The 25,090-nt window shown below is 39.7% G+C and overlaps 1 protein-coding gene across 4 annotated transcripts in view; it reads right to left on the bottom strand.

The window, feature by feature from the left end:
* LOC134530672 (papilin) overlaps positions 1-25,090 on the bottom strand; it is a 411,300-nt gene that overhangs the window by 107,466 nt on the left and 278,744 nt on the right. For 3 of the 4 annotated variants that reach the window (XM_063365724.1, XM_063365725.1, XM_063365722.1), the window contains exons 3-4: positions 6,200-6,399; positions 1,778-1,838 (exon numbers count right to left, since the gene is read on the bottom strand). In XM_063365724.1, coding sequence (XP_063221794.1) covers positions 1,778-1,838; positions 6,200-6,399 — 261 coding nt within the window. The remainder of the gene's footprint in view (positions 1-1,777; positions 1,839-6,199; positions 6,400-25,090) is intronic. The other variant, XM_063365723.1, reaches the window with a different exon arrangement.

A 25,090-nucleotide genomic window follows, 5' to 3' on the forward strand; every position in this document is an offset into this window, starting at 1 on the left:
CACTTTAAGTACGTGGCCCAGTGATTTACCATGAGTTGTCATTGCCGTGATCAACATTGCTACGTAAAGTAAAAGTTAAATATCTTGACATGCAGGAAGTTTTGATCAAAACGTTCGGTGTGGGCTTGTTTATAACTGCGAAACATGATTAGGCCATTTCAATGCATTGGTGTGAGTAACAAGAACTGAAAATGTGTTTAGAACGCATGGAGAGTTCCCCCCCCCCCTTTAGTTTCTAAAGTAATTGTTTACAAGCCCGGCTTCTGAATAACTAAAGTCAAAGGTTTAGTTCGGCTAGGTCAACTACGTTTATAACGTATTATATACAAATTAGGCATTAATTACGTATTAAATGCGTGTTGTTAATGTTGTTGACAAAACCTAACCAACCTTTCACTTTGATAATTATTAGACCTATCACCCAGAAGTTGCTCTTGTAAATAAATACCGTTTCTGGCACTGTGATGGACTAAGTAATATGATATGGCCCGCTTCCACGGTCGTGACTCGAGAGAAACTAGAATTTGTGTCTCCCTTGCCGGTGTGTGTCTCGTCGGTGAACATGGCCACATAATATAATACCGGTTTATTATTTCAGAAGTCGTATTATCCCGTGCCTAATTGACCCTCTGTAGCCGCCGCTGCTGATGACGACGACGCCAGCGAAGCGATCCAACTAACTCCAGGACCACAAGCCGAGGGCCCGTGGTCTAGGTCGTGACAATCCTCCCCGCTCGCCGCCACGTGAGGCCGGCCGCGGTTTGATTGGCCGATGGTATCGGCCCCGTCTGCTGCGGGCGCGGTCGGAGAGGGCAGCCTTCCCCTTCCAGAGCAGGGGCGGGGACGCTATTACGGCGGTGCCGCGCGTGATGAGCCCCCTGGGGCGCGGGTCCTGCCCTTCCCGGGTCACGTGTCCACGTGCGGGCGAGGAGGACTCTGCGGTGCGTGTGAGACGCCTTGCGCGCCACCAGCGGAGGAGCGAGGAACGAGAGAGGTAAAAGGGAAATACGTATCAATGAGGTTGAAAAGTCTTATTGGGTGCGGCTCTTAGCTCACGGCATATGGCATTTGGTAAGAGTACTATTGTGGATGGAACACAAGTCGCATGGAACGGTCATTTGTAACCACGGTGCTGCAATATATGGTGGATGGCTTGAACCAACGTTCACAAAGCCAAATGGAAACTTTATAGTATTGACTGTTCTATGAATTTTAACAATATGGGCAGTATTTCAATAAAATTCTTTGGCGATTATCAGGTCCAAAGCCGGGGTTTAGTATTTTTTTTTTCAAGTCTCTTTCGCTTTTATCGGAGCCGTTTCATTACATAGTTTAAACTTTCGGTCTGCGAATCAAATGATTCCATAGTAGATGTAGCTGCTCCGGCAGAGAGATCTGGCGGCGGGTGCGGAAACTGCGGGTTATTCGCGTCCAGAATAGTCGTTGAAAACACAATTCGCGTATACTTTTTTTTTTACACTCGGAATATTTTAAATAATTCTCATTTTATTTCGTGTCCGAGTTTCGTGTCATAAGTGTAATTGTAACACATGAATTTGCTCGTCACCGAGATTAGATGTTACATATTTCTGGCGAGTACTGAAAGACTGGCACCCAATTTTTTTTCTATAACAGTTTATGTGTAACCGGACTGTGTCTGTTCGGCAATTTTCGGTAACGTCGGATTCCACCAGTTATTTGTCTCTGCCGGTCCGTTCCGCGCAACTTGTTTCCATGGTTCTCTTTATAATATTAGCATAGATAAGTAAAGACCTACCTGTATATTACACGAGAAATATCTCTTGGAACCTCCACGACACAGGGGCTGGCCATCTATGCTGCAAGAAAACAAAAATGTGGATCACGTCACAAAGAGTATGGTTTTCAGTAAATGCGCCAAGCAGCACTGCTGCCTGGAGCGTCAGCTGGACACATATGTAGCCTATTGCACACTTGGGTAATAACTTGATTACATGTGAAACAAGTTAATTTAAGCTATACTTATAACTTAACGCCTTATGTTCAAAACCATCAAACTTTTAACAGAAACAGTACGTTTTGCTTTAGGAAAATACACTGTTTTAAAGTTACGCACACACACTCACATATATATACATATATATATATATATATGTATATATGTGTGTATATATAATATATACGCGCGGGTGTGTGAACCAGTATAAAATCCAGATATAAATAAAATATTCGATTTATTTCATCATGAGCAAAGCCTTTGATACTTTCCAACACAATTTTGTGATTTAAAAAATTATCAATTTTAGGCCTCTTCAAGCAATGCGTGGTATATAATGTTTTAATTATCTTACAAATAGACACTTTTCAATCAAATTTGCATATGCAATTTCATGGTATTAGGTGTTCCGCAAAGTAGTAGTTTATCTCAGCTACTCTTTAATATTTAATAAATGATATTCCAACTGTAATCAGAATTGATCAAGAAACGATGCTGATGAAAAAAAAAATAATTGGGAAATATGTTTGTGAAACTATTCAGCAAGATATTTCAGCTGTCCAGATCTGATTTGCAAGTTAACAAACGTCTCTGAATTACGATAGCATTTATTGTATAACCTTTAGTAAAAAAACTAATTCATTAATCAGAATTATCACATCGTAAGTAATGACATTAAACGGGGTGACCTCTTTTAAGGCCTTCGAGTTATATTGGATGCCAAGCTTTTTTTTTCACCAACATGTAGATATTAACAACACACGAAGATCTTTAGGTCTTATTACATTTATAACTTTCTCTGCATCAACTAATTTTAATTAGAATAGAATTGAAAGTATGGAGGGAAAATATTATTAATTTAATATTTAAAAATTTTAGGTATTTAAATTATTTTGAATTATCTACATTCCCATATAAACTATTTGCCTTTTCTATTTATTAGACGTTCAATCAGTGATGCACTTTTTATTATATACATTTTATTATCATTTTTGTTGGTTCAGACATAATATCTCGGTTTGGATTAAGAATTCCAACTTGCAATTGCAGAATTAGTGACACCTATAAAACCATTAGTAACTATAAAATGGTGTAAAAAATTATAACTAATTTTGAATAATCTAGAAACATTCATTGGTAAAAAACTTAAGCAAAACGTTATGTTAAACTTTTGTAATCTACATATTTATTTTGTATACACCAATTTAGTTTCTGTTTTAGATTTTTGTGGTAACCAATTAGTGTGTGTTGTGTTGTTTCGTGTTTTGTCACAAAGTTATTGATATGTATCAGTATATGTCTTGTGTTAATGTGTTATTTGTTGTTATTTTATGTCATAATTCGTTTATAGGTACTCTAAGGCACAAAAAACTGAATTACATTTGATCTGACAGTTTTAATGAAGCAGAGTAATATGCTACGCATAGTAATATTTTTTTTATTTCCTAATATAAAAATACTTAAATTTTAGCAGAGTTTATTTTTGAAAGACTGCAAGCCTGAGCAAAGCCCACCAACATTCGATGTACGAGCCTATGTCTCCCCTAGAGCGCCTGTGCTGCTTGACCTGTGCATTTCAGCATCTTAAAAATACATGTTTAGACTTTAAATAATTTAATATCGATATTAAAAACCGTAATATCTTAGGGTTTTTTGTGTTCTCTCACCCTAATAATGAAAACATTACATAAGAAAACCCTTGAATAATTGCGTTGGATTTGCACTCATTAAATAATGATCTAAAATTATTTTAATTATTTCAGTGCGGAAAAATGTAAATTCTATGAAGATAGTTACATTAAGATTTTACGAGTAAGGCTGTTTTCCTCATTCCATTGGTATGTGTAAGAAATTCCCCTTCATCCATTTTTTGTTATGGTAGTTTTCCAGAATAGCATTCATCCGCGCCCCCTAAGAGAAATACCACTCAATGACTGATTCACTCATTACGAATTACCCGGAACCACATACATCCGCTAAGAAATGATTTAACGAAAATCAGCTTTCAAGTAAGTTCGACAAAATTTTGCAACTCGGCAGTGATGTTCCTTGTATTACATAGCCTTAAACTGAGAACGAGATTTTTCGAAAACCAGCTCCCAAGGGTGGTTGTGTGTTGTGTGTGTGTCAAGTCTGAATTCGACCTACATTCTTCGGATGCAGGTTCATTACGACAAAATAATTTGAAAATATCAATACGATTATGGTCAAAACTACTTCCACCTTCGAAGATGGAGCTGTACAATATTATTATTGTTAATAAAATATAACGTATCTAAGGTGGTAACACGTCACAAAAAAATGTGGAAATTAAAGGCGTTACCATCGATTATTTAAATTAATTCATTTCGCAACAGCGACAAATTTTGCGGTGGTTGTAGAACTGCGTTCACTTAAAAACAAAATCTAGTCATGTTCTATCATAAACACTTTATTATTTACAACAAAGAGATTGTTCAACTCCAACTTCGAAGCCTTGGGAAGCACTTTAGACCATATATCGTATATGTAGATGGTTTTTAAATTTATTTTGTTGTGAAGAACTTGCAGCGGAAGGGTGTCGGTCAAAATAAGACTCATCCTGTATGTAAACATGTGTGTGTGTGTATATATATACACACACACATACAAATACACACATAGGTTGCAGATACTGGTTGGTTAACCATTTGTCCTTGGTTCGATCCCTAGCCGGATCATGGTATTTTCTCCCCTGTGTTCGGCATTGGGTGTTGTTCCTTTACCGCCATACAGTGGAAGGCGCTGGGTCACCACTGCAGAATCATCTTACCCGGTACGCCCCAGTCATGTCATAGCTGCTTGAATATTATAAATGCAGTGAAATAAACTAATAAAGATAAATTACCTCAATTCAAGTGGATGCGTGAAACATGCCCCCTTCTCCCCAACATACAAGAATTTTCCGCTAATCAAGCCACGAACCACCATTGCTCTTACCTTGAAAAACCTATTACCAAAAAGTTATGTTCCTGCATGAGTGTGTGTAAGCAAAATCCTGTTGTCGCCAAAAAAATATTTTTTGTAAGTTTAATTCAAACCAAGTATTTTGTGGGGGCAGAAAAATTATCCAGTAGCCTTAAAATAAAACCATTCATTAGCATAACAACTTTTATTTTGCTGTCAGTAATCATCAAATTCGTGGACGTAATTTTTACTTGTACACACAAAAAATATGTATGTTTAATACAAGGGACGGGTAAATAAATCATGAAATCATCAACTCCTATATCTAATACGATTAAATCTTAAGGTACCAAAGATTTTATCTTGGAGGAAACAGATTTCAAGAAAAATATTGGAGGAAATTTATTAACTGCAAAACTTTAACACTAATACGCTGAAATCCTATTACCGTCCCCCATTATATGGTGTACTTTTAATATGTAATGATACGTCTTGATTAATGAAACTATGTTCAAGTAACCAGCACCATATTTAATAAAATTTATTTTGAAAAAAAAAATTTTTTTATCCTTTGGGACCTAGATTTGGTTTTGAGAGGTAGATTCTAGGTATCCTTCGTTACTCGAATTCTAGATTTTGATTAGAAAACAATTATTGGACCGTCACTAGCATTAGTAGTATTTATTAATAAAAATATTTTGTAGCGTCCACCATTTGATTTTTCCCAGCATGTCAGACAGTCGTTTGGTGTTTGAGAAATAGGGGGATATAGAGGGGGAGAGAGAGGGTACAGATATAGGGTGATAGAGGGGGAGATAGAGGCGGATATAGAGGCTGATATAGATGAGGATATATAGGGGCAGATAGATGTGGAGATAGAGGGGCAGATATAGGGACAGATATAGGGGCAGATAGATGGGGAAATAGAGGGGCATACAGAGGGGAGATAGAGGTGAATAGAGAGGGGGTGATAGAGGGGGTGATAGAGTGGGTCGATAGTGGCAATTATAGATCGGGAGATAGAGGGGCACACAGAGGGGAGATAGAGGCGAATATAGAGGGGGAGATAGAGGCGGATATAGAGGCTGATATAGATGAGGATATATAGTGGCAGATAGAGGGGCAGACAGACGGGAGATAGAGGCGAATATAGAGGGGGAGATAGAGGCGGATATAGAGGCTGATATACATGATATATAGAGGCAGATAGATGTGGAGATAGACGGGCAGATATAGGGACAGATATAGGGGCAGACAGAGGAGCTGATAGACGGGCAAACAGGGGGCGGGAGCACCGACCTGATGTCGGCGCACTGGCGCAGCTGCGAGGCGACGCCGCCGCCGCAGGAGCGCGAGCAGGGGCTGGGCTCGGACCACGGCCCCCACGCGCCCTCGTCGGCCCCGCCGCCGCCGCCCACCACCACGAAGCTGCTCGGCCGGCGGCCGGGGGCGGCGTGCTGCCGCTTGTGGCGGTGGTGGCGGTGCCGGATCGGGTGCTGCTGCAACAATCAGGGGGTGCGCCCTCTTAGTCGAGCACATCCACCCTCGTCTCACCAAACACTCTTAACCGCGCCGCGTTACTTGTCTGGAACTTCACAGGATATTCACATGTGTACGGCATTTGGTAGAAGTAATTTCGTGGAAACGGAACGGGAGTCGATCGACGGAGATGTGTCACAATGTTTGCGGACCCACGTGTAGCAACATTAACCCGTACTTAGTTACTTTCGTAAACATTAGGGGACTTAACGAAAGGTATTGGTGTGCCAAATGTAACTTAATGATAGAAACACTACTCTTGAATATATTTGGTAAAGTAATATAGTCATACTAAAAAGGAATCACAAGTTTTAAAATACATAAGAAAACTAGCATTACAATGATTATAATGCATAGTGTCCTAAATTCTCATGAGGCTTACTAGCATACCGGTAGTGTGCGCGCTTCGTAACCTCAATGGGTAATGTTCAAATCTAGTAACTTTATTTAATTGATAACATTTTAATGACATAATAATATAGTAACATTATAAAATAATAATTTTGAATCAGCTTAATAAGGTTTGTTTGTAGGAAGTATTTGCAGTCTGATTTCAGTCGTTTAAGCAAAAATAATATATACAAAATATACTTAGAGTTAAAATATTTGTTTTAAAATTTTTCATGTTAATATTTTAGTAATGCTATATAAGTACAACTTCTAACGTGTGCGAAAACGTTGTAGTAATAACTGTTTAGTGAATTTCAACAAGATAAGCAGTACATATTTTAATAATATTCCTTGTTGAGAAAAAGGTCCAAAGCCACGGTTTTATCGGAGCCGTTTCTAATAGTTTACAATTTCTGGTTGTTTAGTTCTGCTAATTGTTATCTGCGTTCGATGGTGGCAAGCAACGTTTACGGTTCAGGCAGCGAATTCCAGCGGCAGGCAAGAAAGTATGTATTTGATTCGCATCCAAAAATTTTTGGTATTTGTAAAGCGAGATTTTATCAGTTTATTTATCACCCTCGGCATTATTTTAAAGATTTCAACGTTAAATTTTATGTTCACTTTTCTTATTATGAGTTTATTTGCAACATGAACACCACGAGAACACGTGAGTTAGCTCGTTACCGAGGTTACATGTTTACACATCACTGACGAGTGCTGAAAGACTAGCTCACATTTTGTTTTCTTTTTCATGCGGTTATCATTGTTGGTGTACAAACATCATGTGTTGCTTTGCAAGTGTAAGTTTGGGAATGGTTATCACTAGACACCTGAAAAATTCGCGGGTTCATTTCGTGTTATGCTAAAATTTAAATAATTATACCTTAGTGCTGCTTCTGCCATTGGTTCACTGTTAATCTGGAGGACTGAAGGCCAATTAGAGACCCTCACTCAATAGAAGTGTCGAATCACAGGCCACCCAGTCGAGACGACTCACAAGTCAGCAGCCAATGTAGAGATGGTATTTTCCCGAGTGTGTAGAGGATATTGGAGTCTATCCTGAAGGTCATTGAACCCGCGAATTTTTCGGGTCTCTAGTTATCACTGAACTGTTAAATTCGAGCCAAGTAACATGGCACAAGATACACCATTCTGCCATTAGTTGGCCACGTGACACTTGACACGCAGTAATGCAGTACAGCTACGGCTACACGCCACAATCGACTGTGTTGCAAAACTTGTCTCAGATTCAACAGCTGTCAACAGTTGAACTAGTTGTACCAGTGCTGTTACTATATCCTCACAGGTATGGGCAAAACTCGCGATTTCGACTACCTCTAGGACGTAGGATGGACGCCAAGGTCTTCTACACGAGCTGACACATGTCACGTGTTCACTGGCTGCCGACTGGCGAGACTTCTCAACTGGGTAGCCTGTGACTCGGTACTATTTCAGTCGAGAGTCTCCATGTAAACTGTGTGCCAAGAGAAGAAGCATTTGGATTATAGCATATCGTGAAATGAATCCGCGAATTTTATTTTTTTTTCCTGGTCCCTAAAGCATCACGAGGTGTTTGTCTGCGAACACTGGCAACTAAGTGAAGCTGCTCGCAAAAACCATTGTCAGAACAACACAGGCGGAATGATACGCAGACCACTGACACTACTTTTGAGCGCTTTCAAATTCGAGACAAGTTAAATGAAACAGACTATGTTAGTGACCAGTAAACGGCGTCGAGCTGTTACCAAGGGCGTACGCATGAGGGAGATGTGTGATATATTGCCCCCTCCCCTATTACGGAATTCAAAGATATCCTAAAAGCAAACAGCAGGCAAAGTGGTTCTATTCTCTCTCTCGCGTCCGCTCTTGGCACTCGAATCTAATGCAAACGTTAGGAATCTAACAATTGAAACAAAAAGACGCCGAGCGCGACTGTTTACTTCTCACGAGACGAACGGCACGGCGGGGTCGGGGGGGGGGGAATCGTTTCATCTCTCGAGTCGTTTGTTTCAATGAGCGATCGAGCCTCCGCTGGTCGCTGGTCGGAGCGATGTGTCACCGGGAAGGCGCGCCGCACCCTTGGCAATGGCCTCGGGGCAAAAAAAAAGGGGGTCAAGGGGAAGGGAGGAGCAGGACTAGACGGAGGCAATAAATTTACATTTCCCGCGGGATGCTGGCCCCGCTGATGCTGCTGTTGCGACAAAGAGATGGCAAAATAAAAATAAAAAAAATGTAAAAAAAAAAAAACCGACGCCTGGGTGCTGAAACACGAGCGCTACGAGCTGGTGCAGTGCTCCCAGCTGCCTGCCCCTTCTTCCTGCCCCTGCAGATAGTCCGCGCCAGTGCTGTCCAAACTGACGAGCGTCTACTGCTGCGATCCCACGAGAGGTTACAGCACTCGCTTTTAGGCTGGTCGAGGTGTATGAGTGCTGGTGAGGCGGGTACGCTCGCATGGTGCCTGTAAGCGCAAGGCTCTGAACTGGTGCGCAGTCTTCTCGTCGTCACATGATAACTGTGAAATTTGAGCGGGGACCGTAACATTATATGGCGGAGAAATGAAGATAAAGGTGCGATGCAAGTCCCTTAAGTGCTTTGAAGTATCTGTACCGGTTGTTTTACGCCTAAAAATTAATCTAAAAACTTAGCCATTTAACTCTTCTAAAAATGCAGATTAAAAACTTAATCCGAAATCAAAAGTACTTTTCGGCCCTCACCGCATTCTTAAATGCCTTTCGTAAACTGGCCGCACTCGGATATCTTGAATATTTTTGAAATCGCGTTGTTTTTCCTGAAGCTCTGCGCACCTTATGTGTGCCCGGGCAGACGGCGCGGCGTATTAAGACCCTATTACACCCTCAAGTCTCAAAACTACGTTTAAAAAATAAGTTCCAGTGGTAGTATTGCATAGAATACGGCTTATAATTATCCCCATCAAATTAAGTTGGACAGATAACCTCAGACATGTTTTTAGTCCTGTCACACTATCAAAATTTATTATTGGACTGAACCAGCTCAAAGTAATCAGCTATAACTTCATGTTGCAATAAAAATAATGCATCAAGGTGCTGCATGGAACATTTTTAACATGTTACGATTCTTATGCATTTCTTGATATAAATACTCGTTGTATAATAAAATGAATGTTTTGCGATCTTTAAAAATGCACACACATAATTTGCACTGTACAGATTAGGTAATTACTTTAGAGACGGCATTCATATAAACATTATTCCTTCACATTTTTTTAATAATCCGTTAGGGACGTTTACCATTTCAGTTTTCACTGGGTACGATTCTAATTTTATAATTACGTCAAGCATCAAAGAAATATTAGAATATGTCCTGTGTGGAAAATATTACATGGAAAGTCAAGTAATCCAACTTGTCAAACAAATATGTATGGCTGCGCTAATGACGTTTTAGATGTCATCATTAGCCTCCAACATTATTTGACCACCATTATTGAAAGGTTGTGGAAGCAAAAGTTCGAAAGTGTGACAAGCCTCTAGGCCGACATGTTTGGTCACGTTTGCGAGAAACATTCAGGAAATGAATGTTAGCAACCAGAATCCTAACTTTAAAGCTATGGAATCTATCAAGTTCATGATTCGTTTACAAAATAAAACTGTACGTGATTTCAGGATTTTCACAATACATCTTTACACTTAGTTTTAAAGTTTTAATAATGCGTCAGCTATGTGTGTTTTTGTTCTAACTTGAGAAGAGAACTAACTACCGAAGTTTATTTCTACGAATTGTTCTACAATAGTCAAATTATATCATCTCTATGTTCAGAGAGTTAATTCATTGTGGAGAAGCATATTGCTGTTTAATACATTCGTATTCACCGTACAGTTTTGATTAGATATTGAGGTGTTAAATTAAAATGTTACTTTGATCGTCATGTAACATCACGGTGTAATAACCATGGTGCCAACAATACCAAATACGCAGGAGAATATATATATTTTTTGGTTTGGCCATTGCCTTAAGATGTTTGTAGGTGCACATACTTCCAATCTTGAGACGGGTAAAAAAAAAAGTCATCCATGAAAAATTACAGACTCGACAGAAAATTTAACACGGCAACTCAAACCCTTAAGTAAGGCATCATGACCGCTGAAGCAAGCTATCAAGTCAATTCGAGGCGGTGGGAGATATCTGGAGTGGTTCTCGCTTCGCCAGGCCGTATTTTCCTCAGCCCTGGCCGTTAAAAGGGCAGCTGCGCGCTAAATAGAGCTAAGTGTCGAGGCATCGTCCACTCCGCTGCCGGAAAATGTCTGTAGTGTTACACTTAAACGACACGTTAATTATTTAATTGTTGCCAAAAGGGTTCTCCTTAAAAAAAGAAGCTAAGGCAAGAATGGAACACACTTGCCACTAAGAGGCCTGATCCTTCCTCCAAGTGTTAACGACACATAGACATGCAGGCAGGTTAAACAAAATTTATAAAACCAATGACAAACAATCCCACAAACCCTAAGCAGCAAATGTAATAAATGCCTGTAAATATGTCATGGAAAAAAATACTCAAAAAGAGAATTCATCAGATAGATGATACAAGCAAAATAGAAAGGAACGTAATTACATAAAATACCATTTAGAATGATAATTTCCAATTGCATTAAAGACCAAATTGGCTTACAGTGTGCATACAGCATACCTCCACATTGAGTGTGATTAAAATTATTTATTTCGGGATCTATATCGTTCCGTTTTCGTTATACAGAAGCGAAAATTCACTCAATAACCGGTTGCACTTTTGCGTTTGTAAGATCTGGGTAAGATTCATGTAAGCGTTGGTTTAGTCCGTACTTTCTGCTGCATAAAATTGTTTAGTTTCACATTAACTTCAGGAATGGGCTCCGTGAGTGGTGGTAGTTTAGTGAATCAGCCTTAGTATGTAGGAGGCTCCTAAACTCATAGCAGCTTATACACTGTTTCAGCGTGGGAAACATCTGTCTCGTTCACAGATGATACAAGTGTAACCAACCATAGGCAGTGCTGATGCAACGTCTGGGTGCCATGAAATACCTTTAAATAGAATCTCTTAAAAACAGGCAAATGACTTGTGTAACATTTCTGCCAACCTACATCATCTGCCAACGACTCTGTAAACAGTGACGTCAGCCGAGCAAACGCCGCGAGATCACTTGAATCTCGGGTGAGGCTCGTGAAAAAAAAAATATAAAAACATACATACAGTGTGACTCTTTCGAAACGAGGGGTGGCCAAAAATTTTCGAGTGTTTTTTTTTCCCCCTTCTCCGCACATATAAAATTCGTTGCTCGAAAAAAAGTTCCAAGTCAGCGTTGGCATACTTCTTTACAATGACTGAAAAACTAAGAAAGTTTTATGAAAAAGACGTTTGCGATTAAATTAAGTCCTTGTTTTAAATTATAACGTCTCAAAATGTCAAGAAGGAACTTCATACATAAAAAGATGCTCGCTAAAACGAGACTTAAGGTTTTCATGTAAGCATTTACAAGAACAATAATGTTTTTGTTAAACAATATCTTGTTAAAAATATATTCATTATGTTTAATAAAGCTAAAAGATTTCAATTACATGCATGTCATTAAGTGGTATTTACACAAAAGTTAGTTTTTCCGTACACAAACTATTCTTCCGAACCGTTGCGATATATTTAACGTGCAAGTGAATAATGGTGTAAGAGACAAAGCGACAAGAAATAAGTTGGACTCACATTCATACGTCTCATCCGTCCGTCAATCACATGACCTGCAGCCAATCATATGGCCCGGAAAATACTATCCGTCCGTCCGTCAAAACCTCCAAAATGTTAGCAAAATACCTGAAGCCGGCGACCTTTACTGTCTTATAAGGTTTTTAAGTATATTTAGTTGTCCAGCTGCTTCCGTTAAATGTTATAAACACACGCTTGAACACATTTTTAATAAACTGGAAATATTTTAATAAATACAGCTAGAGCTAAAAAAAATGAATATAATTATCTATTAAGTGCTTGAAATTCATGATCATCAGTGTTAAGATATTTATACAAGATAAATTTTCACCAGCATTTAAGATTTTTGGTCTGTTGGCAGCATTAAACTGAAAAAGTATTTGACGGACGTGCGGATGATTGTGAATCGCTCGGCTTGTTGACGGACGTACGCGACGGATCATTGTGAGTCCAGCTATAGCCTACTTTATCCACTCGTGAAGACACAAGACTTAATATCTCGTTAAGTACAAGTAATGAGCTGAGTGACAAGTTGAGTCCGTACAAGATGCGTGGCACTAGAGGTCTAGGCAAGTATTAGAAGTTTCACTAAATATTTTTGTTTTGTTGATTACAGTGCTATAAGGGCAATAAAAAAACATTATTCCTTGTAAAGCGACTACATTTATTTACTTACGTTAGTAAAAAAACTGTTCACGTGGTTACAAAAATTCAGTTAATGGTTGCAAATATCATGCCAATACCCGTATTTAGGGAACGCTGCTTATTTAAAAGTCCACCAAAAGGTCACACTGAAAATGCTGATTTTCCTCTTCGTTTTTAATTAAAATATTGATATTATATTTCACAATTTCATTTTAATTTGCACTATAGCCAAATTAAGGTTAATTTAAAGTACCCTGGTAATTAATTTCAATTGTCTTAACAAATGTTTAACATTTTTGTTTTCATGGAAATATCCTGGTAGCAATGTTTGAGCATTTTGTAGTATAACCAGAAACATTTTACTGGAAGGAGCAGGTAAGAGATCTAAGAACAGTCCGCGCAGTCAAGGGTTAAAACCTATTTGCCTATTTTGCCTGGGACAGATGAATTCTTCGCAAGCGATTCCTAGCAATCTACACTTGACGTGTGACTTTGAAAAGAGATGGGAGTCACCGTGTTGTTGCAGTTTGAGCGTATATCAATTAAAAAACCACCCAACTTCAATTAAGCCTATGAAACGGTCTTAAATTCTAAGAAACGTTTGTGTCATAATATTAAAAAAAAATACTGTGGATGGATGTATCATTTCGGCGTGGCGGTTATGTAGCAGTTTAAAATTGGATTCCAGATAATAAGATATTTATCTAGTATCTTAGTGTAGGCTATCAAAAGAGTAAATTGCTTGATCTGGCCCTAGAAATAGATATGATATATTATAAATATATAATTGTATAGTATGAACGCAAAACCTCAAGTATTAGTTCTTAGAGAGAATTTCATTCACTGAGAAAAAAACAGTTTGTATAAACCTAATTTCGGTACCCAAATTAATATATTCATAGGGAAAGTTTTTTGATAGGTTTGTGGTACTGAATCTTCCCGTAACACTTGAACACTGGTTTAAAAAGAGCTATATGCAGATATTTTTTTTTTTTCAAATGGTACTGAAGCTTCGTGACTATGCTACATTTTCAACAATTACAGTCCTGCTAAATGTTTTCGATGTCGTGAAATAGCAGACACTTGAACCTCTCGTCACCGATGTTTCATCTGGCTGGACAGCCACGTAGTCTGATAATCGCAGACAACTCTTCCACGTGATGAAATAAAAACTAATATGGGCGATCACGCACACGGCGTACGGCAACGGGTCCTCCAAATTCAGACCGAACTTCGTACCACGCTGAAGTTCGTACAAAGAACTAACTGATCAACTGGAATCGACGCTGTAATCGCGCATTATTTCCGGAACAAAAATTCACTGACTCATAAGTTGCTTGAAATGCTTTCTTTTCATGTGAAGTTCCACTCAATTATACAGATTACCAGCAAATTTAAGTGATCTACCAATCAGTACAATGTAAATTTGTTTTATAAATTGAACGGAAATATTCATGTAAAATTACAGATATTTGAAAATTGGTACATTTACATGAAAACCACTGTATAACTACAAAATAGTGTTCGCAATCAAAAAATACTGGGTACGAATTCTTACCCGGGCATTTATGCTTCGTGCTGGCCCAGTACCTCCATCAGTTAAAGTTATTTGTGAACCGTTCTCAGCGCACAACACATTAAATTCCAATTATTTAATATTATTTTACCGTTTACATGTTAAAAAAATTATGCTCGAATGAAACATCAATTAAAATATAAAATAGTGAGCTAATTTTCGTAAGAAATTCTCAGGCTTATCTCGAAAAAAAGTGTTTCATAAATGTAAAAAAATAACAATAGCCATGTGCTGTACAAAGTTACGATATATTTCTCGTGGTACTGCAAACTATCTTCTTGGCAACTGGTTTCCAAACGAGTCTTTTGTAAAAGTGGAGGCTTTGTTTGCTGTGTAGACCGCCGCCAGCACGACTGCCAGCTGTGACACAGGACTGATATTCGGCGCGGCCACCGAGGAGGAGGTCTGGAGGTCAGGTCCTCCGCAGCCGGGGGGGGGGGGGGGCAGCTCTTGGTCATGGGCGGCGGCCTGCGTCTGGGATCACTCGGCGCGACCCGTCACCGCCCCCCTCCCCCGTCCACGCAGTCGCAACAGCGACGGTTTATTTACCAGAGCGGCCGAAACTCGCGATGTCGCGCCGCGGATCGTAAACCCCCCCGCGGGGTCGCGTAAATACTCGCGGGCTAATTGCGCGGCTCGGGGCGGCGCGTCTTTCAGCCGCGCGCTTCGCGGGGGGGGGGGGGGGGTGGACAACACCCCGCGGGGTCAAGCGGTCACGTCAACGTCACGCTTCCGCAGGCGACGCGACGCAAGTGACCGGCGAATCAAATAATGCATACACCTTTTCACCATTCCCTGCTTACAACCACAGCAAGCAGCGGCTGGTGAGGGGTTCACACTAACAGTCAGTAACGATTCAGTAGTACCAAGCGCAGTGTACAAAATGTCTTGTTATTTTCCCGAAGATCACGGAGAAATAATTCAATTCCGCAGAATTTAAACTCATCCATCATCTTCTTGAAAAGCTGTCACTATCGTCCTTTCTTTTAATGTAGTCACTGGAACAAGTTTCCCATAAGCATCCACGCTTACTGTATACATTAAAATAGACATTGTAACTTGATCTCAAAACCACTTGATCTCCAACCTCGAAATGAAACAATGTATCTTCCGATACGCCCAGCGAATCCGAACAATGCACTACCAGCCACTTGTGCGCTGTAAGGTGGCTGGTGTTATCCGGCAGCAAGAAGTGCCCGAGGCTTACAAGGGAACGACGTCCTTATTAAATAAATTCACGGCAAGTATCTGAGAATAAACCTGAAAAATTTCGCGTTTATTTTTTTTGTGCTAAGCAAATACTATAGAACTCAATGTGGGCCACTCGGGTTGTTTGGAATGAAAAAAACTTGGAAACCATGGACACTAGCGCTGCCTCGCGAGCTTTGTTTCGAAAAGAGGCGGGAAATTCAAATTTAAACTTACATGTTACGGCAAGTTTGATATTTTGCTGCAAGTGTTTCGAAAACACTCCGGAGTCTTAGTTGTGATTAATATTGTGTTACGTAAAGTAATGTTGCTTTTCCATTTTGTAGATAATTTATTGCTCCTAGCGAGGTTATTACTTTAATTGCACTATTTTAAATGGGAAAATTTGCTCTCACACTAAAAAAATATGTATGGATATAAATTAATCAGGTCAAATCTATAGTATTCGTGTTAAGTTATACCCCACAAACGTGTACATAATCAAGTCGATACTGGGTGTTCGTTGACTGCTGCCACTTTACACTTTCACTCTGGGTCGAGCGACCCCATCAGAGGTTCTCTTATTTATTATTTAGGTTTTTGTTATTGGCTTCTTGTCATTGGGGCGTGTCAAACTGCCCGTGCTCCTATGAGAGGCTTCATCCAAGTGTAAAAACATTGGGAGCCTATAGTATATGGCCAATGATAAGGATAGTTAGTTTTGCATGTCCCTATATCTAAGTAACATAAATGTTCAATATGTAGAATTGACAATTTTTTTCCGTTTCTTTTTTTTTACAGTTATGATATTTAAACTGTTGATGAAAGGTGCGTTCACTTATTTCAGAAAGTTCGAGAAAAATAAGTTATGACTGATCACAAAAGCAAGCGAAAAATTTGACTGGCAATACTACCTACGTGGGGAACTGCGGCAAGAAACTCACAAAACCAATATAGTTTTCCAGACGAATCTTCTAGTTTTGCGCCGCTTGTCATTTCGTGTTGTTCATCTTTCTTGACACCGTGTTACCGCTACCTGCGTCTTGAGGACCGTGCAGTATTCGAGCTGTCAGAGTGCCAGATATATTTTCATATACTACTTTCGATGTTAAATAAGCCCTTCCGGGCATCATAGGTATATAAATGAAGTGAGCCGCAAAATATTCTTCCTGTGCTCTTCTCTGTGAAAATGAAGTTTCAACCCCCGATGTATAGACTTTAGCTCTTTCTTCATCAGTGCGAGAGAATTGGCAAAGGCCTTCACGTGTCTATTAATTCGCATCGAAACATTGCCTAAGTGAGAATTAGACTTCTTACCCTTGCCACCTTACAAGATTGGATGTGTGTGGACTTCAAACTTGAGCACTGTGTTTTCGGTCCAGGTATGCTCATCGAATCTAAAATATTCTGATGAATTGTGAAAACTACCGCAGTGCTTGTCATTCAAGTGGTTTCATGTTTTTGGAGGAAATAACCGAAAACCACACCGTAGTCAACCATTTACTGTGTGTGAGCAGGAATGAATGCAAAGGACTTCATCTCATGCAAGTTTAAATAGAATTTAAAATGAAGCGAGGCTGAAATAATGACCAACCAAATAAAATTCTAAGAAAAGGCAAGGGGAAAATCGCGATAAAAATGCTACTGCTGCAAAAAAAAAAAAAAAGAAAGGTTCATAAACGTGCAATATTTTTCTTTACATGATATAAAAAATTTTTATTGACTTTTCTCTCGATTAGGCCACATCATGACATGACGAAGCAGCGCAGGCGGTACCGGTATTAATGCCTCCCCCACTCTCCACGTCCTTTGCGGTATCGCATCTACATGCAGGTTAGTTGCGCCAATTACTGTCCTCTCGCAGTTGGTCACGGACCATATACTTTGAACCACACGAAACGACCACCTGTTGCGAATTCCTTCCGACCCGCGTCACCCGTTAAGGCTTGCTCGTGTATGACATGCACACAGTGTGCACGACATGTAGAAGTACCGACGAGCTTTTTGCTTGTGCACTCACGCCTGGGGAGAACCATCTCGTGCCTTATGTGTGCAATTGGTGCCTAGAAACGCCAAGTGCGTTGCTTCGCATGCTTGAGTACATAACTGAACTAGTCGCGAGTAAGAACCGTCACTGCTTAAAGTTCTTACTTAAAACGTAGCGTTGAGAAACGCCACATAAGCGTGGATCTGACTGGTAACAGTCACTTTCTTCACGAACGACTACCGCCAAAAGAATTGCTGGTTCAGATATGATAAAAGAGGTCAATTTTAAAAATCGTCTATCGATATCTGCCAGTTTCAAAATATTCTGACTATTGCGATACTATAAGAATGATACAAAAAAATTTCTAACATACATAATGTGAAGCGTGTGGGTGGATCACGACGAAAGCAGTTGTAAAATTATACATGAAGGTAGTTGCAACATGCAAAACTGCACATAAATGACAGCAGGTTTTCACAAATGAATGCATGTCCCTCAGGTTCATTTCTCGGCTCAAGGGAGTTAAACATAAAAAGCATAAATTTATTTGTATTTCAGGTGCAAAGGCACAGCCCAGTATGGCGTCCACCATCGTAAACATATGAGGGATGGAGACTGCTTTTCGTTTACCTTCATTCGACGAAGAAAGGTGTAAAATTCTCCCTAAATTTTTCTCGCAACTCTCTCGTCGTCCATTACGTTGCGTTTGAAGCTTAAAGTTATGTTCTTTCGCGTAGGTAGCACACTGGTTGCAGGAGAAGTTTACAACCACCCGTAACTCTCGTTTTTCAGGCCCGGAGGAGTGACCACGACTGCTCTCCAGAAGGAGTTTAAGAATATGTGCCGCGGAGCATGGAGCAGGGTGACCAAAATGTCCTAGTAAAGAATCAAATGAAGTGCCTCTGTCAGCCTCTCGCCAGCAAATTGGTACTTCGGCCCTCACCACAACTATGTAGGTCGTTTGCAAACTCAACCAGAATACTTCGGTATGAGACTTTAAACACACACACACACACACACACACACACACACATATATATATATATATGGTTCACGTCGATTATTAACTATATTTACAACCTGAAAATACCACGTTTTTCCCACATGTGGCTGAAATAGTACTAGTCAACGTTTACAGCCTCCCCTCCCCAAAGACGAATTTTTTAAAAATCCTACACATGGGCCTTAGCAGTAGAGCCAATACTGCATTTTAACTATACAATTTAATTGTGAGATTTAACAAAACAGTGTCTATGATATTTGTATTAAAGAAGACAGTAATATTTTGTTTTCATGTTCTTTTTTTTTGTGCATGTGCCTGAATGACCTGCGAACTGAAAACTTCTCGTGCCCGAAAGTACCAGGATGTAGAGGTGAGTGCACCCGGATGGCTGGCAGCACTGGCCGTGAATCACCCAGGCAGGGTGGCCGAGCCCCCGGGACGTTTGCTCCGTCAACAGCGGGGATTCGCCAGGACGCCCCTCCCCCGCCCCCTGCTGACAATTCGCGGTAATGGACACCCGAGCACTTGCTCAAACATTGGCAGGCTCTCGAGGACTTCCTACCAGCGCTCCAGGTAGCTCCGACGCCGTCAGCGCTCATTTCGGGCGTGAGGCAATCATCCGGCGGAACCTGGAAACGGGACGCAAGGCTGCGCACTTGCATATCGTGGGGGATGTATACATCGAAGTGTCCATGCCCAGGACAAGTTCTTAGAGCAAGTTCACAAAAGTCCGTCGCATCCGTACGTCCATCAGTCCATCAGCTCGCCGAGAGATTCACAACTTTCCCGCACAGACGTCAGAATGTTTATTTAAAGTGTAACACCTTAGCGCTTAGATATGGGTATACGGCACTTTTAGTAGGAGCATGCCTAATTTCGTGTATGTAACAGAAGTTGAATGAACGGAAATGCGTAAACACGGTGCTGCCATCTGGGGATGAGTCAGAAATCTCGAAAATATGGCGGACCCGCGTGATTCATCCGTATTTATTGCTTTCGTGAACATCTGGGAATGTACTGAGCAGCGTATTGGTGTGCCAAACTAAACTTTATAATAGTACAACTATCCTTTAACACCTAGTTATACATTATAGTTATAAAAATAAATAATGACAACATAAAAAATACGTTATAATCCTGGTATTACAACCCTTAGTTAACACTACAATGTAGAAATAGCGCAGCATTCATCATAGAGACACCACAAATTATAAGCCCATATATATTCGATACCATCTTAAATAAATGAATTTCATGATGAAATTTATACTGTTAAATCGCAAATGTTGAATCAGCTCAATAATGTTGAGGTTTGTTTGTCGGAAGTACTTACAGACTAATTTCAGTAGTATAAACAAAAATAAATATACAAACATATTTATTTCAGTTAAATTGTTTTATTTTTAGGAATCCTACGTTAAATTTCGTGTCTGAGTTTCGTATTACAAGTGTATTTGCCTTGTAACCGAGGTTATATGCTACACATCTCTGGCGAGTACTGAAAGACTCTCTCACACACATATCAGCTAACACGAACACAACAAATAGGTAAATTTTCCCATTAAGCTAGTTAAAAGTCGATGTCATTTAATTTGTCTCTAAAGATTTCGTTCTCAAAAGTAGTACCAGCGGTAGCTATGTTCAAATGCATTCCTTGGACTCTCCGGTGTTTTCCATGAGACTAAAAATACTTTTTTATACGTGATTATTTTATTATTTCATATAAATATTAATTATTTTTATACAGAAGCAAAAAGGTGCTTGTGATGAAACTGCAAACACTATCACGCAAGGGCCAGTGAGCTAGCGAGCAATGGTGTTCAAGTGCTGCGTTTACTTCAAATTGCTTCTTTAGTGGTGACCCCGTGGTTTTATTTTTTGGAAGTGCGTATAAAAATTTCAAATAAGTTCATTCGGCTCGTTCTTTATTAACATTTAAATGTTTTTAAAATAAGGGAAAATAATGGAAAACTGCAACCCAACGTATAGTGCGGAACTTGTTTCCTTCAAATGTGAAAAGACATTTCGGATACGTTCAGTGCCTTCCAGTAAGAAGGCATGTCTCAAATACTCTGCAACGCAATTACAAACAAGTTAGGGCTCCTGAATACCTGTATTTTTATCGCTATACAACTCCTTTAAAGTGCCAGGTAGTGAGCACAGATGAACCTTCGCTAAATCATTTGTGCACTTACTTCAAATTGTGTCTGTGCGCTCCCGTGGTTCGCACAATTTCACCAATCAATTTTTTTGATTTGTTTTTGTTTTGTTTTCTGTTTCCCATGTCCCAACTAGAATGTTTCCCCTGTCTCATCGGCATGTGGGTGTGTGTGTGTATATGTGTATAAATATACACAGACGCACAAATATTTCAACAAACATACATAACATGCAAATTTGACAATACAATGTTTTCTGATACAACACGTAGTTTCCACTTTCATAATTTCCATCACTATTACGTAACCAACTCTGCCGTTCTGTAAAATAAAACATATTCAGATAATAGTTAATAATGGCACGCGAATTTATGATAAAAATACATAGTGTTTTTGAGACATTAAGATAACCACATAGGTAGAAGGAAAAATTACTGATACTGTTTTGTAATTAAGATATTGTTAATTTTCCTGAGATTCCAAGGTTTTCCCTGCCTGCTGGAACCCTGGCTGTAACAACCGGGTTTCCTCGGTCACACGCCCTTCTTCCAGCCCAGCTCGCGGGCTGCTGTTCCTCGACCTGCCGGCTGTGCCCGCGGTGGTTCATCAAGCAGGTAGGAAAAGGCGAACAGGTCGACAGCCCCCCGCCGTGTTCCACAAACCTCCGAAGACCGAAGGGAAGGGTATGTTCTTTATTTCACACGCCCTAAACGAGTCCTAACCAAACCCTTCTCCCCTTTCAACCCTTCCTCCCCCCCCCCCCCCCCCCCCCCACCACCGGCAGGATGGACCGCCCTCAATCTTCCAGCATCCCGCGCCAAACCACGAGAGAGAATGTCTCAGGACCTCGACAATCGTCCAACAGGGGACGAAGAAGGCGGCAAACAACAACCGAAGGAGGTCCGACGCCACGCCGTCCATTACGGCCCTGTCACACCGTCAAATATTTGACAATAGAGTTGGTGGTGGGTAGTATTGGTAAATAGCTTCCAATTTTCTTCCAATTTCGGACGGATATCCACAAATATGTTTGAAATCACGTCACACTATCAAACTTTATTTCTCGTCTCAGATATTTCGAACTTTTCAATTTTAATGTTATTTTGTAATTAAATAGTGCGTCACTGTTCTGGATGGAATTTTCGAACTTGTTATGCTATTTATGGATGTTTAAATATTTTAACCATGCAGAAATTTAACTCATAATAATATTCGTTACACAATAAAATAAATATACAGTTATATCTTTAAGTTATAGAAACACATAAGATTATTTCGCATATGGCATTCATATTAACGTTATTTTAATGTTTCTTTTAACACTTTTATTACCTCTTTAACCTCCTCGTGTTCTTCGCCATTTCAGATATATTCGTTGCTACGTAAACGGCTGTTTATTTCCCTTTGCGCTAGGCGTGATTTTGATTGGCTGCGACCTATTTCAGAACCCATCCTATATGGAAAATTATTTGATGGAAACTCAAATCGTCCAACTGGCCAAACAAACATGGCTGCACTGGAGACGTCATGACCCTCCAGCACGGGGAAGTCCCGGGAGCGGAGGTTTGACGGTGTGGCGGTGTGGCAAGGTCTGCGCGCGTCTGCGCGGAGCTCGTGGATGAGGATGCGGTTTGTGTTACAAGGCAAACACGAGGGCCTCGACTCGCCAGATCAGCCGCGAGACAGCGGCAGATGTGTGTTCTGCCCCGTCGGAGAGGTTCCCCGCACGCGCCCTCCGAGATACCTGGCCGGCTCTGAAGCCCTCGCGACAAAGGACGAGGGTGTCGGAGTCGGTCGCGCGGTTCGCGGGGTCCTTATATTCGGGAGAAGGGTCTTACCGGAGGGGCCTCGCGGTGTATCCATATTGTCCAGAAGACTAAGACATAAAGAAAGGCACAAACCTGCGAAAAATTTGTCCAAAACAGAATTTTTGCTCAGTGGTAGAGTCGACTATGCACACCGAAAGTTTACTGCTGAAGACCTCGTGCGTATTATCACCGAAAATGTGCAGTTAAGTCCTAGATGGCAGAGACTTACACCAGTCCCTTAAAATGTTTCCCATTTATGCAGTTTTTAACGGAGATTCTTAATAAACTTACCAATATGATATAGAAACTTTATTTTACACATTAATGTTGAAAAATATCCCGAGTGTTAAAATTAAAGATAAGATTTAAATAAGTTATTTTTTTTTAATCTCTGGCACCCAAATAAACATACGATTTACACAAAACAGAAGAGCCCAATGCGAAAAGTTTCTTTGTAATTGTTTTTGCGTATTATTTTAGCTTTAATGCAGTATATTTATAAAGTCTAGCGCAATAAGTTGGCTCACTAGAGAGGCCCGAGTGTCACAGAGTGTGACGTATTGCGGCGGTTCTAAGCTATCACGGCCGGCGCGACATTGCGACACTCGTTATTACCTACACTTGGTCTTATATAGGGATTATTAGAAAAATTATCTAATTCATGTGATAGGGTATACTTGAGTTACATCTATCGAGAAATATTTTCTATTGATGCTATTAAATGAACGATGTTTTGATAGAACATGAAAATTAACACTGAATCATTTCTGTTTACGATTGGTAAATCGAAAACTCTACGAGACGATTAGTTTTCTATCTGTGGTTAAATAGTTTGTTACAAAAAATTGTTATTTAAATTTTAAAATTGTTTAAATATAAAAATATATTTTTTATATTTCCTATGCATTATTTTATTTTTGCTCAGAACAATACGAAGTTTTAACTAAGCCCATATTCTTTATATTCTTTAAGAAATTTAATTCTTCAAAATTAGTTTACTATTAGATCAATAATGACGTAAATGCTACATCATGCAGTACTTAGTCAGAGCTTTTTTCACTATTATAATGTTATTACTATAGTAAAATTATTTCAAAAAACTAAATAAAACAAGAGTTGTATTTGTAACATATTTAGCATGAAAGATTTATCTTTTTTTAAGGTGATGTATTTGTGTATTGGATAGCTGACTTCGTTGAATCCCTAGAGTGGCAAATAGCCAGGTGGGTGTTTTTGTAAGAGTTTTATCGTCGTTTAAGACCCTAGAGGTTAGAGGGTGTCCGTCCCAGAAATACTAAGGGTTAAGGAAACTAATCTTTCATTTTAATCACGTACGGGTCTGCTACTCGAGCAAAAGGCTTTCATCAGTTAATCAAAACTTGCGGGGAATTCTGGGTTAGCTCTGTTTCACCACAGTAACGGAACAAAATATGGTCGGTAGTGATTTCATGTTATTATTACCGTAGCAGTATGGCGTTTGAAGAGAAAAAAATAAAACTATGTTTGCTGCACATTACAAGAATTAAAGTGCCCTCGTTTCGAATGAAATCGCGTGTCAGTCAAAGTGCTGTCGAAGGTTGGCTGTGAATGTGTAGATGAAAAGATTATAAATTTTTTCCCTAAAAATAATGTTACTGGCCCCAGTGAAAAGTGACTTATTTGTGATTTTAATTTATTAATATTTTAGAGATTAAACAGTGAGTCATACTACGACACCATTTTACCTAAGAAAATCATATCCTGCACGATTTTTTTTATCTAGGTTTGTGGTAATACAATTTTAATATATAACTAGGAAAAAATTATTCTGCCACTGTTAAAAATGTCAGCTTTGGGATAATTTTCGATGTACAGTATGTCCATAAAGTCCCGTTACCATTACATGCTGTTACTACAACCAAACGGGAAGAGATAAACGGTTGTGGTTTTTACTAAAATGCTGGGGAAGGTCCGTAGTTTTTGTATGTACCAGCTTTTCTTTTGTTTCAGAAATGACGACACATTATGGCAACACCACAACAGAAATCTCAGTGTGTGATGTGGTATGCGGAGACCCAGTCGCCGATCACAGTGCAAAGACGTTATCGGCGTCAATATGGAACTGCATCCCCTAGCAAGCCAAGCATCCTGAGATGGGTTAAAAACTTTACAGAGACAAGTAGTGTTCATGACTTACCTCGTAGTGGAC

This window comes from Bacillus rossius, chromosome 3 (assembly GCF_032445375.1).
Source record: "Bacillus rossius redtenbacheri isolate Brsri chromosome 3, Brsri_v3, whole genome shotgun sequence".
NCBI lineage: Eukaryota > Metazoa > Arthropoda > Insecta > Phasmatodea > Bacillidae > Bacillus > Bacillus rossius.